Source organism: Zingiber officinale, chromosome 6B, assembly GCF_018446385.1.
Source record: "Zingiber officinale cultivar Zhangliang chromosome 6B, Zo_v1.1, whole genome shotgun sequence".
In the NCBI taxonomy this organism is placed as follows: domain Eukaryota; kingdom Viridiplantae; phylum Streptophyta; class Magnoliopsida; order Zingiberales; family Zingiberaceae; genus Zingiber; species Zingiber officinale.
In genome coordinates this window covers 115,150,778-115,165,914 of record NC_055996.1, presented here as the reverse complement: position 1 = coordinate 115,165,914, position 15,137 = coordinate 115,150,778, and the positions used below count along the sequence as shown (strand labels likewise).

The following is a 15,137-nucleotide window of genomic DNA, read 5'->3' as shown; positions in this document are numbered from 1 at the left end:
GCGTTGGGCCTTGGGCCTTGGGCCTTGGGCCACGTTTAAATTAATTTTAAGAAACACAAATAAACGATTTTTGTTTTATTTTCTTGAATATTAAGCATGATTCTTGCAAATACAACGGTAATAGTTCACTTGATGAAGCGTGAAGGGGCCGTATTGTACAGTAACAGTAGTCCTATCCGGGACCTTGAAGCTGCTGAAGCTGATTTCAGAGGCCTATAATTTAGGTCTTCTTCCAGATAACCAGATCTCTCTCCTCTTCGTCTTCCTCTCGATACCCTCACCAATCACCATGTCAATGGTCTTCCTCTCGCCGCCTCCTCCGCCCACCACCCTCTCCTCCCTACCCATCAGAACCCATCTCTGCCTCCGGTCCCAACTCGCCATCTTCCCCAAGAAGCTCCCCTCCCTCTTACTCGCCAGGTCCACTGAAAACGGCGCTGGGGAAGTGATTTCCTCTGCGACTGTTCTGGAGGAGGAGGTGGAGCAGAAATCGGAAGAGAACAAGGAGGGAACCCCTCCGGCGGCTGCTGCAGTAGAGACGCAGGTGGAGGATGAGCAAAAACCTAATCTTGAATCAAACGGCGCCGTCTTGAAAGCGGAGGAGAAGTCCTTGAAAGCTGAGGAGAAGGCGGTGCTTCCCAAGTTCAAAGACCCCAGGTGGATCGGAGGGACGTGGGATTTGACGCAGTTTCTCAAGGATGGGAAGACGGATTGGGATGCGGTGTTAGATGCTGGTGAGACATCTCTAATTCTTCAACGAATTGTGTGCTAATGGCGATGATTCCTTGGGGAAAAGCCTCTACTGTGCTAATAGTTTTAAACACTGAAAATTGCATTACTTGAGCAAGTGTTTGTGGAATGGCTTCTTGTTTTCCTGTTATTATATACGAGATTTCCTAATACATTTTTTTACAACAATTTGTTTGATTCCTAAGGCAAGCAAATTAGTGCAATGCGTTTCTTTAACTACTTTTACGATCCCAAAGAGTTTGGATGTGGTTTGTTCACTTGGAGAAAGGAATTGCAATCTTTACACATGATTCGAATATCTGATCAACCTTTTTATTTAACTGGTAGCGGCACTGGATCCTATTGAATGTTGGCTTAGACCTTAAGCTTAGATGCCACAGGGTTAACTCATCTTGTGAATCTTGTTCATAATACCAGGGTTTGCAGATTTCAACAGTAGATCTTCACCTTTGATACATGCTAAATGCCACTAGCAAACTGTGATGTAACTATTGTTTCTGTTCTAACAAGGTTTTCTGAAATGCTCAAGAACTATACCAAGTAGACATTTGTGGATTTTAAGGTTGTAATGGAAACTGAAATGTTTCAGAAATCCATTATACACTGAATAATTTGCACATCAAGATTATTTGTGGCACACTAATTGCTACAATGAGTTTGAAGTATCTTTAGATGCAGCTTCATCTAGCAATGCTTATACTCATTGGAATGAGATCCCATAAATTTAGTTACGGAGATGGTCCTGAATATTGAACTCGAGTCATTGGTCTGTTCATGTCATTACTTGGACTCATTTGGACGTAATACTTGTGTGGATCAATCTGGTTTAATCTCAAAAGTTAAATGAATAATAATAGTTCAACTACTCGTAAGCTCTCGCATTTAATGTACTAAACCTGCTGTTAGACACCTCATATACCTATCTCCATATACCATACATTGTCAATTACTTTAATCCTTCACATCACTGCCAGATATTATCACCACCATTGACCATGTGTAGAAATCTTTAGAAGTGAATGTGTTAAACATATAGGTGCATGCCTGTGTTGTAACTTATACTCGTATGTGAGTCTTTGCTACAAAGGTGATAAAGAACCAAGAAACATTAAGCTGGACTTTTAAAAAATGTCTTCTGTTTATTGACACATGAGATTTCATGATCAAATTGAACAGGACTTGGAATTGCATGCTAATCAAGTTAATTGATTACTGTCTTTCTGAACATTGCTATCTGTATCATATGACAAATTGGATTATGATTCTATGACAATACAAGGTAAGATTACTTTAGGATGGTGATTTCATTACTGTGAATTTTCTTGTTCCATTTTTTCTATTATTAAAGATTTTAGACAGACTGATATCGTGCATAATTCTTTCAGAGGTCAGGAGAAGAAAATGGCTTGAAGATAATCCAGAAGCATCCAGCAACGAAGAGCCTGTGATTTTAGACACCTCAATCATTCCATGGTGGACATGGGTCAAAAGGTTCCACCTTCCAGAAGCTGAAGTACTCAATGGTTGGTATTCTTCAGCATCTTCCTGCAATTCAATCATTTGTATACGTAGGAAGTATCATTTATTGCCTCGCATCATATTCATGTAGGGCGTGCTGCCATGATTGGGTTTTTCATGGCATACTTTGTGGATAGCCTCACCGGAGTAGGTCTTGTTGATCAAATGGGGAACTTCTTCTGCAAAACTTTGCTTTTTGTAGCTGTTGCAGGAGTTCTACTTATTCGAAAGACCGAAGATATCAATACCCTAAAGAAGCTTCTTGAAGAAACAACCTTCTACGACAAGCAGTGGCAAGCAACTTGGCTGGAGGATAAATCCTCAAACGACACTAAAGGTAAGGAGTAGCTCGGCTGTTCAATTTCCATCTAGTTGTTTTGATTGCTGTTGTTTGATAGATAAGCAATGTACAATATATGATTTGGTCTAATAATGTTTTAGAGAGAGGCAATGTAAACGTTTATCATTTTATCTGCTCTGTTAACCTAGAGAGGCAGATTGAAAGGTTGAATGCTTGGATTGGAAACTTCTTAATACATACGAACCCCTGCTTCGTTCAGACAGGGTATGGTCATTTTCTTTGCAAATACACATTTTGAAAAAAAAACTGCAAGAACAATTTAACACAAGCAACTTTAACAGCAAAATCTGTCTTACCTGGGAAGATTGTTCACTTATTTGCGAGAGTACCTTGAGAAATTAACGACAAGACACGACCAAATATAGCAAACTGAAGCCTTAAAGATGGCTAGTTCGATTTTATCTGTGCAGGCAGTGCTCTAACATAACTTAGGTCGGGTGGACTCCACTGACCCAATTAGGTTGGGGGGCACTGCTTGCACAGGCAGAGTCGAAATGATCCCTAAAGATGGAGGGTCAAATCTAATTCTCTACAGTTGTCACCACTTCCATCCTCATCATTAAAATTGACTTCCATTTTACTAAGAAGATTCTTAGTCCGCAGGTCTCGACCATCGCCTTCGTCCCAACGACGCACCAGGAATCTGCAAAAGCTATCGTCGACGCTCTCGGCATTCGTATTACGATCTGCTACGCGAGAACTTACACCTGCACAGTTTGAGCTCAACCGTAAAAGGACAGTTAGAGCTACAGAACTGAGAATTGAGTAGTACCGCTGTTTGAGTAGCCATTGAATTGAACTGCCGGAAGAGCGGCTGGTTCGGCTTGCTTGGAGCTTCTTTCGACGGTTTCTTTTTCCTCCTCCAACCTCTCGCTGCGTCGGTGCCCTGCGATGTGACCGCCGAGCGCTTTGCCGTTGTCAAAGCGGCGATGGCACTTTGGGCAAACAAAAAAATATTTCATCTTTAAATTCAACTGCGACTCCTCACACCCAGCGTCGTCATCATTCTGTTCTTGCCCGGTTATCATTTTTACGGTGCGGTTGCGTTACGGTGCGGAAGATTTGTTGTTAGCTAACGGGATTTTATAGGGAAGTCGTGTGGGTCAAAAATATCTCTTTTTGGAATGTCACCGAATCTTGAAGGTCTATATGTGAAAATAAATTCGCAAAGTGAGAAAGAAGTTCATGCATAACCCGCATGAGGAAACAAGTAATGATTATTAGTGGATGCTTTGTACTGCTAAGTGTTAAAATAATTGTTATAATTTCATTTTGCCCATAATCAATATGAATGTTAAATTTAATTTCTTTCTTCTTTTATTTTTCTAGTTAACTGTAAAAATAGCATTCTCTTAAATTCTATATATTTTTTCTGGGCCTTTTTTTCAGGACTATATTTGGCATATATGCTAGGATTCAATAGATTTATAAAACAATGGAAACTGGAGTAATGTCAAAATATTCAATTGAAATTAGGAGATAGGCTGACTCTTTACAGGTCAAAAGAACACTTCTAATAGGTCGGATATGAGTCAGGTGGTTGGCTTCTAAACTTCTATCAGGTTGGCTCTTATAAGTAAGCTCCTCATGAGTAAACTCCTATCAAATCAAATAACAAAAAGGCTTTTGTACATCCGGCGAGAACTCGACCACTCCGCCGAAGGTTTCAAATGACGATGAACATGCTATAAGGAAACTAAGAGCATTCAGAAAGAGTTAAAAGGGAGTTTTAAATAAACCTAGGCGAAATCCCTCCGGGACTTAAGTCATGCTCAAGCCCCGATAAAAAGGAAGAAGATGAAAATTTTGGGCTAGTAGAGAAAAGTATACCGTATGTGTACCTCTGTTCACATATGCAAACACCCTGTTTATACTAGTCTGGCAGAGTGGGGGTCTTTATCAGGAAGGAACGAATTCAGAAATTAGAGTTGAGGGTAAACCCGGCTCGGGCCCGTAACCTGGTCAACCGGCTAGTTGCACGTTGACCCGAGTTGTCGTGCCAAGTCGTAACCGATCCACGGGACACTGCACATATTACGATTTCAGGCCTCCAAAAATCGGTGGACCACCGGTTAATTTGCCAGCTCCAAGATTTTTTTTTATATGTTTTCGTTGGAATCGTCGACGGTTTCTAATAGTTGGGAGGGTGGGGATGATTTTTTTGATATTTTTTTTCAACAATTAAGATCATTTTTTCAGCAATGACTATGATTTTGTCACGCCCCAAGGGAGTCTCTGTCCGACAAACGGGGAACATTTCCCTCTTAAGATAATATTTGAAACCTGGATATAATATCACAAGACAGTACAAGTACAGTGTCAACAGTTCACACGACTTGAATATACACAACCATAGAAATATAATTATCACTCAAAAAGAGGGATTTACACAATCTCCTCACATATAAAACACAAATGGTTGTGTACTGGTATGACTTACACAACAAGTATAAACACAAATAATTGTTATAATTTCATTTCGCCCATAATAATGTTAAATTTAGTTTCTTCCCTCTTTCATTCTTCTAGTTAACTGTAAAAATAGTATTCTCTTAAATTCTATATATTTTTTCTGGGCCTTTTTTTTCTGGACTATATTTGGCATGTATGTTAAGATTCAATGGATCTATAAAACAATGGAAACTAGAGCAATGCCAAAATATTCAATTAAAATTAGAAGATAGGCTGACTCTTTACGGGTCGAAAGAACACTTTCAATAGGTCGGATATGAGTCAAGTGGTCGGCTTCTAAACTTCTATCATGTTGGCTCTTATAAGTAAGCTCCTAATAAGTTAACTCCTATCAAATCAAATAACAAACAAGCTTCTGTACATCCAGTGAGAACACGACCACTCCGCCGAAGGTTTCAAGTGACAACGAACATGCTATAAGGAAACTGAGAGCATTCAAAAAGAGTTAAAAGGAAGTTTTAAATAAACCTAGGTGAAATTCCTCCGGGACTTAAGTCATGCTCAGGCCCCGATAAAAAGGAAGAAGATGAAAAATCTGGGCTAGTAGAGAAAAGTATACCGTATGTGTACCTCTGTTCACATATACGAACACCCTGTTTATACTAGTCTGGCAGAGTGGGGGTCCTTATCAGGAAGGAACGAATTCAAAAATTAGAGTTGAGGGTAAAATCGGCTCGGGCCCGTAACCTGGTCAACCGGCTAGTTGCACGTTCCACAGGATACTACACCTATTACGATTTCAGGCCTCCACAAATCGGTGGACCGCCGGTTAATCTGCCAGTTCCAAGAATTTTTTTTATATGTTTTCGTTGGAACTGTCGGCAGATTCTAATAGTTGGGAGGGTGGGGATGATTTTTTGGATATTTTTTTCAACGGTTAAGATCATTTGACCGTTTTTTCAGTAATGACTATGATTTTGTCACGCCTCAAGGGAGTCTCTGCCCGACAAACTGAGAACATTTCCCTCTTAAGACAATATTTGAAACCTGAATATATTATCACAAGATAGTACAAGTACAATATCAACAGTCCACACGGTTGGAATATACACAACCATAGAAACATAATCATCACTCAAAAAGATAGATTTACATAATCCCCTCACATATAAAACACAAATGACTGTATACTGGTATGAATTACACAACAAGTACAAATCCAAATAAAAAGACACTACAAAGCTAAAATCTATGAATGAAACAAAATATAAATACAAACAATAAGACACAGTGGGGAAAACACGATCTCGAATATGATGTGGAACTTGTTAGTATTAGTCCTAGTATCAATTATAAGATGATTGATAGAATAATTTTGTATCATATTTTATTAATTAATAAAAATTAAAGTTGGTTATTATATTTATTTCAGTTCAATGCCGAATGAATAAGTATAATAATGTCCTAGGGTAGTAAGTTCTAGTCTACACTATATCAATTAGTTGAATTGATAGTAAGAGCTTGTAGATATATATATGTAGGTACTACTCTTAACTATCTTAGTCAAGCATTAATATACAAGCACAATATTAATGCGTTGAGACTAACATGTAGATCAACAGATGACTTAACCTCACAAGTCATGAATATGAGATATTAGGTTGACACATGGGTATATATTAGAGAATATGTATTGAATGACCTGCTATGAGAATATTTCATGGATCGTTATATGAGTGTCATAAGCATTCTCATGTGACTATTGGTATGAATAGTCATTAGACCTGAAGTCATTACGGTTCCCTACATAAGCAGTTATGTACTTTGATATTGGCAAACATCACCTGTAACAATGTTGACTATAAAGTTGATCACTGGGTATGCAATAAGTTATCCGGAGGGATGTGAGTGATGTAGATAGAATCTATCCATTCCATATGATGGAAGCGATATCTGTGGGCCCCTTGATTAATAGGATATAAAAAATGCATAGTTATGCTCAAATGAGTCAATATGAGATATTGAGCTTATTTGTTTGAGTGTGCCTACTTAAAGATCAAGAAATACAAAGATTGATAAGAGAATGACATTGTCTATGCCTCATTGATCAATCTAGATATCAAGGATAAAAGGATTGAGTCATACAAGATAATAGACACAGAAAGATTAAATCGAATCTTGATATTCTAATCACTTGGGTAGCAATGATGTCTTGCTAGATGTCACTCATTATTTATGTATCTAAAATAGTTTTAGATATATTGCCAACGTTATAAGAACCTATTAGGTCACGTACAACGAAAAAGTTGATTTGGAGATGGATCATTGGATTAAGTCTAATCTGAGTTAGATTCAATTAGATCCAATTATTGTATTGAGACCAATTCGAATTAGACTCATGGAGTCAATTTGAATTGATGAGGATCAATGAGTTAGACTCATTAAGTGAACTTGAATTCACCAAGGAAGAGGAAAGGTCAATTTTGATTTGACTATGTAAATGAGGAAGACCAAGAGGCTCTTCATGAATAATGACTAAGATTCAGCTCATAAAGGAAGCTCAAAAGGCACATGACCTTTGGTATTCCTTAGATGAATACAAAAGGCAAAAACTATTGATTTTAGGTAAAAAAAACAAAAATAAAACAAAGGTGTTTATTGTCTTCTTCGCTTCTTCTCTTCTTCTCTCTTCCTTCTCTTTGGGTTGAAACATCCTTTCTTGGTTGTTAGCACAACCTTAGGTGGTTTTTCTTTTCCACTTCTTGAGTTCGTGAGATGAACGGAAGGCTTGTTCATGTGGATACTAAAAAAGCCATGGACATGTGATCATGCTGAGATCCTAGCTATCGAAAGTTCATGTTCACGCAACAAAGGTATAACTCCCTCTCGTCAAACTTAGTATATGTGATTTTTCTCTTTCACACGGATCTTCTAAAATGCTCTAGTTAGTTTTTCCACTACGCCTTATGTTGGAGCAATCCTAATGGTCCGTGCGACCATGTGTTTTGATGTTTAGGTAAAGGGTTTAAGTTAGAATTACCCGTTATTTGATATGTGTATATGAATGTGTGGTTTTGTAAGATATACATATGACTCAGCTTGATAACTTCGGGTCCGGTGAAGGATAGAGCATCCGAGGGACCGTGGACAAGACGACAAGGATAAGAGTCGAGGGAAGCACACTTCGGGGTATACACAAACGATAACATTTGGACGAGCCACGGGGCTTGAATGCATCTGAGAGACGAGAGCTAAAGGAAGTAAGTTTGAACGCAAAAGGTCAAAGCTGCGAAGAAGAAGAGTCAAGTGAGTCGTGAGGGGCCGAGTGTGAGAGAAATGTACTCGGGAAAGGAAACCCTAGGTTTAGGGTTGTACCAGTCGACTGGTACTGGGATCAGTCGACTGGGGGAGAGCACAGAGAGCTTCTGTGCCCGAAACAGTTGGGATCAGTCGACTGGTACATGGCACCAGTCGACTGTTAGAGAGCTGTTGGGCTGGCACCAGTCAACTGGTGCAAGGACCAGTCGACTGGTAACGGTAAAATAGCAGGGTTGTTTTCTTCCAAACTCTATAAGAAGGAGCTTGGGATGGTCGACCAAGATGACAAAATTAGACTTGGTTAAAACCTAATTAGTAGTCACAAGAGTTCTCAAGTGTTTGTGTAATCCAAGAGGTCTTTATGAGTTTTGTGGTGAGGTTTCTCCACCCACAAGGAACGACTTGAAATAGCCGAAGTTTGCAGGGGGCTAATCCACCGAAGGATCGGGATCGTCCACCTCAATGACAGCCGTGGAGTAAGAGTCCTAATCTTCGAACCATATTACATTGACGTGCATTGATTTGCTTGTTCTTTTTCTTTGTTTTTAGCTTTCATATTCATATTAGTATTTGTGTTTCCTCTTGCGCATTAACGAATATGTAAGAAGCGATCAATTGGGGTCAACGTCGATTCAACCCCCACTTCTAGCCGACCACCGATCCTCCAACACTTTATACGTGTTTAGCGCCCTAGATCTTTACAGGACTAATAGTCAGGACATCTGAGCAACATAACACATTCTCTACCTACTAACTTGGAAATAAAGGAAAAATAAGGGGTAGTGAGTATAAAATACTCAGCGAGTATGAAAAGATAGTGCATAATACTATATAAAAGAAGATCAAAGGATATATTCTCAGATGAAATACTTACTATAAAAGTAAAGAGTCGATGTAAGTAACCACTAACGAAGCATAAATAACTACATAACCATCTACTAACTTGCTTAACCAAGTAAGACTAGTAAATTGGGAGTACATGCAGATCCTGTACAAATAAATACATAACTAATATATATCAAGCATATAATAAGCACTAGCTAACACAACAATATGCTACTACGAATGGATCTCATAGATGGTTAGAGTATATAAATAGTCACTGTCCGCAGGAGAACACTCTACCATGGATAGTCCTGTAGACAGACAGGATAAAGTAGTTATCTAGCTCCTCAATCACTGACTGTGGGAGAACGCTCTACCACGGATGGTCTCGTGAATAGTCAAGGTATGTAAACAGTCACTATTTACAGGAGAACGCTCTATCAAAGATGGTCCTGTGGGTAGACAGAATTTATACGTGGCTATCCAACTATGAACTATAGGCGAACACACTACCACAGATAGTCACATGGACAGTCATATGCATCATGATCGCTGACAACTCTCTCAACGACGAATGAAAGATAATGGTCAATAGGAGATACTAACGATCGTTGACAACTCTCTTAACCATGAATGGAAGACAATTGTCGATAAGATATATTAACGGTTGCTGACGACTATCTCAACCACAAATGGAAGACAATAGTCTTCAGGACATAACAATGTAAGGATACGTAGAAAATGAATAATCTCATCTAATATAACACTCTATAACTGTTGGTTAATCCTAGAAAAACGTACCGGTTCCACTGTACAAATTTTTTTGTACAAGTGTCGAACCTTTCCTTAAATAACCTATTGTGTTCTTTAGAAATTAAATTAGGAATCGCAGACGGAACTTAACATCATTGATTCTAAATTTAACTTATCTATTCTTAATGGTTTAGATTTGAATCGCAAGCGGAACTTAACACTATTGATTCAAATCTACCTAGGTTATTAATTCCATAAATATTAATTTCCAAAATTGGCTTCCAGGACTGCATGACGAGGCACATGGCCTTCTTGGATATGGGAGCAACCACCACCGCCTAGGCAAAGCCTTTTAAGGAAAGCTAATATTTATTTCCTTAAATAACTCTAGGTTAACCAAAAGGAACAATCGAATCACAAGTTCGAAAAAGAAGAAAACACAAACTCGAAAAATAAATTCGAAAAACTAGATCTAATTGCCTCTTGTATTTAGAATTCTTACAAAGAGAAAAACTAGCATGATGCGGAAAACAATTGTTAATTATACCTTCTCTTTGTATGCTAATGACCTCGAGATCTTCTGCCGTATTCCTCGCCTCGCCTTGGACGTTGTGTGGGCGACGATCCTCCAAGATGAACACCACCCAAAAGCCTCCTTCCTCTTCTTGTAAAATCCGGTCACCACCACCACAAGGAGAAGAGAGCAAAAGGGAAAAGAGAGAAGAAAGGGAGAGGGTCGGCCATGTTGATACAGTCTGACCTGGCTGTTGTTTTGATGTTGACACGGATTTAAGTTTGTATCAGATGTTAATTAAACTCGGTTTGATTAATGATCAAGGTTGATCAAGTGGAAGGGAAAAGTCCAAGTTGGAAACTTGGCATGCGAAGTCGGAGAGGGCTCGGTAGCTCGTTCTCCGGACTAGGTCGGAGAGGGATCGGTAGCTCGTTCTCTAGACCGGACGAAGTCGGAGAGGGCTCGGTAGCTCGTTCTCCGGACTAGGTCAGAGAGGGCTCGGTAGCTCGTTCTTTGAACCTGACGAAGTCGGAGAGGGCTCGGTAGCTCGTTCTCTGGACCAGACTAGGTCAGAGAGGGCTCGGGGCTCGTTCTCTGAACCGGACTAGGTCAGAGAGGGCTCGGGAGCTCGTTCTCTGGACCAGATTAGGTCAGAGAGGGCTCGGTAGCTCGTTCTCGGACCAATCCTAGTATCACATAGGCATTGGATCGGTCAACAAACCGATCCAGTGATACTTTGGATGACTGATCGGTCCGTAGACCGATCTAGTAAGACTAAATTCTCTGATCGATCTGGTGACCGATCAGGAAACACTCAGTAGCACACTGAGTGTAACCTGATCGGTCTGTAGACCGATCAGGAAACACTCAGTAGCACACTGAGTGCAATCTGATCGGTCTGTAGACCGATCAGGAGAAAATGCCGCAGAAGAAAAAGGGTGGTGGACCGATCAGGCTGTTGTCTGATCGGTCCAAGGATCTGTGATCGGTCAGCTGACCGATCCACAGTTAAGATCATTGTGCATGCACTTTCTCTGATATTTTCTGATTCGCACTTCTTTTTGCCCATATCTGTTTAACCTTCTGCTATGAGTCTTTTGGAGATACAGGTTGCAGGTACCATATCAGTGCTTAGTTTCAAATTAAGCCTCATCAAAGGAATGAGACAAAGGATCTTTCCATTGCTTTCTCTGCGTCAAATGCATTTGAAGCAGCAACGGCTACAGGTTGCGATTGGCTGTGTTTCTGGCAGTGATCAGGCGGCGATTGGCTTAACTCCTGGTGATTGGTTCGAGCTCAGAGGCACCAGTGAAGACCGTGGTTCTATTGGTGTGAGCTAAGAGAATCAGAAGAGGAAGAGAAGCGATTGGCGACGCCGTATCTTGCAGCAGGGATTCGGTGCAGGTTGGCAGCGATCCGGTGCAGGCTGATCGAATGCAGAGACATAAGAAGCAGTGTATGCTGGAGAGAAGCAAAAAAAAAGAAGCAAGAAAAACGCTGTGTGTTTCGGTTGAGAGCTTGCTGTGTTCTTGGACTCTGTCTTCATCATCTTTGTGGCTGTGAGCTTACTTCGATTTTCTTTGAGCCACTGTGATCTGTAAGTCTTGTGTGCTTCATTTTAAATCTGTTCGAAGACTTTGTTGAGAGGTTTCTCCATCGAGAAGGAGAGCTTCATTAGCCGGAGTCATCCGGGGTGTGATCTACCGAAGATCAAGGACTCGTCCACCTTACGGACACGCCGAGGAGTAGGGGCAAGTTATCCCCGAACCTCGTAAATCTGTGTGTTAGTGTGCTTGTTTCCTCTTTGTTTTAGTTTCCTAATTCCGCTGTGCTAACAAGTTTCTTTGTAGAAATTTGTGTTTAAGTTTTTAAGAGGCTATTCACCCCCCCCCCCCCTCTAGCCATCTAAGATCCTAACAAGTGGTATCAGAGTCTGGTGCTCTTCATCTGGACTAACATCCTAAGGAGCAAGAAGATGGCCATGAAGGAAGGATTCAGCACCAACAGACCACCCTTCTTCGATGGAGCAGATTTCCAGTATTGGAAGAGCCGCATGGAGTATTACCTCAAGACTGATATCTCCATGTGATTCTCGGTCAAGGAAGGATTCACACCACCGAAGGACGAAGAAGGTAAGGAACTCGATTCATCAAGGTGGTCTACCGAACAAACTCGTAAAGGGCAAGCCGATGCCAAGGCGGTAGTCACCTTACAATGTGGGATTGCCAAGGACCAACTCGTCAAGGTAGGTCCATTCTCTAGTGCAAAAGATTTATGGAACAAGCTTATCGAGCTCCAAGAAGGAACTCGAGATTCTCGGATAGCCAAGAGGGACCTATTCTTGAATCAACTACAAAATCTCACCATGAAGGAAAACGAAACGGTAAGTGAACTACATGGGAGGTTCAAAGAGATTATCAATGGTCTCCATTCCGTGGATGAACGCGTGGAGAATCGCGATCTTGTAAGGTACGCTCTAAAAGCCTTTCCGAGGAGTGCCTTGTGGTCATCTATGGTAGATGCCTACAAGGTCTCTAAGGATCTTTCAATTGTAAAGTTAGATGAATTCTTTTGTGAAATGGAACTTCATGAACTTGCTAACAAAGGTCAAAAGGAGAAAGGTATAGCTTTGGTTGCAGGAGAAAAGAGCAAGGATGGGAGAAGAAAGAAAGAAAAGAAGAAGGAGAAAGAGATTCCTTTATCTTCATCCTCCTCCGAGTCCGATGATGAAGGTGGATCATCATCAAGCGAGATGGCAAATTTTGTGAGGAGGATCATGAGAAAAAGCAGGAGATACAAAGGTAAAACTGTAGATCAAAATATTGATAAGTCTAACGTTACTTGCTATGAGTGTAGCAAGAAAGGACACTATCGGAGCGAGTGTCCAAAGCTAAAAAAGAAGGAGGAAAGGGCCAAGAAAAAGAAAGCCCTCAAAGCCACATGGGATGAATCTTCCTCAGGCTCATCGGAGGAGGAAGAGAAGAAGGAGAAGAGTACTCGGCAATTGGCACTCATGGCAAGGGAGGAGTCCGAGTCCGAGAGTGATGACTCAAGCACTTCAGCCGCAGCTTCATCATCTTCGGATGATGAAGAGGTAACCTCTTCTCACTTAGAAAAATGCTATAAGACTATTACACATTTGTCTACCTTGCTTAAAAAATCAAAAACAGAAAATAAATCATTAAAAGAAGAAGTAGAAAACTTGAGGGCCCTTAGGGAAGATGAGGTTGATGACCTACATCTAGAGGTCCTTGAGGATGAGAACAAGGTCTTGAAGGGTGAGGTTGAGAAACTCAAGAAAATGCTTGAAAAATTCTCAACTAGCTCTAAGACCCTAGACATGATTCTAAATGCTCAAAGGGCGGTCTACAACAAGGTTGGATTAGGATACCAACCTAAGGAGTCTAGCTTTATTTCTTTAGTGACAAGAACCCAATTTCATAGATCGCATGTTTCTAGGGTTCATGAGACTATGAAGAAGGTAACAAAGGCATGGGTGCCTAAGTCTTTCATTGTAGATGCATTAGGTCCCAAGATTTGGGTACCTAAAACATCTATCTTTCGTGTCTTGTAGGCATTGGTAAAGGGGGAGCGTCTATCAACTTGGTTTGTTGATAGTGGATGCTCCAAGCACATGACCGGGGACAAGTCACTATTTTCTACCATTCAAAATAAAAATAGAGGTAATGTGTCATTTGGTAATAATGGTAGCCTTAAGGTTATAGGGGTTGGAGACATTCATATATCCGAAGGCCTCCAAATCAAGAATGTCCTTCTAGTCAAGGGGATGACTTTTAATCTCCTAAGTGTCAGTCAATTGTGTGATATGGGTTACACAATTGAGTTTCATTCAAGTCAATGTCTAGTCAAAAACATTGACACACTTGACACGGTACTAGTAGGCACAAGGGTAGATAACATTTATCAAGTTTCTTTTAAAAGTGGTACTAATGCCTCTGCTAAGTGTTTCATGTCAAAAGAAGAAGAATCGTGGCTTTGGCATAGGAGGTTGGCTCATGTGAACATGAAGAATATCCGGAAGCTGGTCAACAAAGGGTTAGTGCGAGGCTTACCAAGCATCAAGTACCAAAAGACCAAATTGTGTGATGCATGTCAGAAGGGTAAGCAAACTAAAGCGCCTCATAAAGGTAAAAGCGCTGTAAGTACAACTACTGCCTTAGACTTATTACATATGGATTTGTTTGATTGCAGTAGTGTTATTTCATTAAATGGAAGCAGATACTGTTTAGTGATTATTGATGACTTTACTAGGTATACATGGACCTTCTTTTTGAAAACTAAGGATCAAACCATAGATATTTTTATTTCCTTTTGTAGAAGAACTGAAAATGAAAAATCAACAACAATTAAAACCATTAGAAGTGATCATGGTGGGGAATTTCAAAATCATAGGTTTTTAGAATTCTGTCAAGAAAAGGGATATAGGCATGAGTTCTCTACTCCAAGGACCCCACAGCAAAATGGGGTTGTGGAGAGAAAGAACCGAGCTTTGCAAGAGGCTGCACGAAGCATGCTCAATGAGTACTCACTACCGAGCTACTTGTGGGCTGAAGCTGTGAATACAGCTTGCTATGTGCAAAACCGAGTCCTGATACATAGGTTTTTAGGAAAGACTCTCCATGAACTTTGGTTTGGAAAACCCCCTACAATTAAACATCTTAGGGT

The 15,137-nt window shown here is 40.3% G+C and overlaps 1 protein-coding gene across 1 annotated transcript; it reads left to right on the top strand.

The window, feature by feature from the left end:
• Positions 1–135: 135 nt before the first annotated feature.
• LOC121989061 (light-harvesting complex-like protein 3 isotype 1, chloroplastic) lies at positions 136–2,855 on the top strand. The gene is made up of 3 exons (XM_042542877.1): positions 136–734; positions 2,136–2,273; positions 2,360–2,855. The coding sequence occupies exons 1-3, from the start codon at positions 290–292 to the stop codon at positions 2,614–2,616; spliced, it is 840 nt and encodes a 279-aa protein (XP_042398811.1). The 5' UTR covers positions 136–289; the 3' UTR covers positions 2,617–2,855.
• The last annotated feature ends 12,282 nt before the right edge of the window (positions 2,856–15,137 follow it).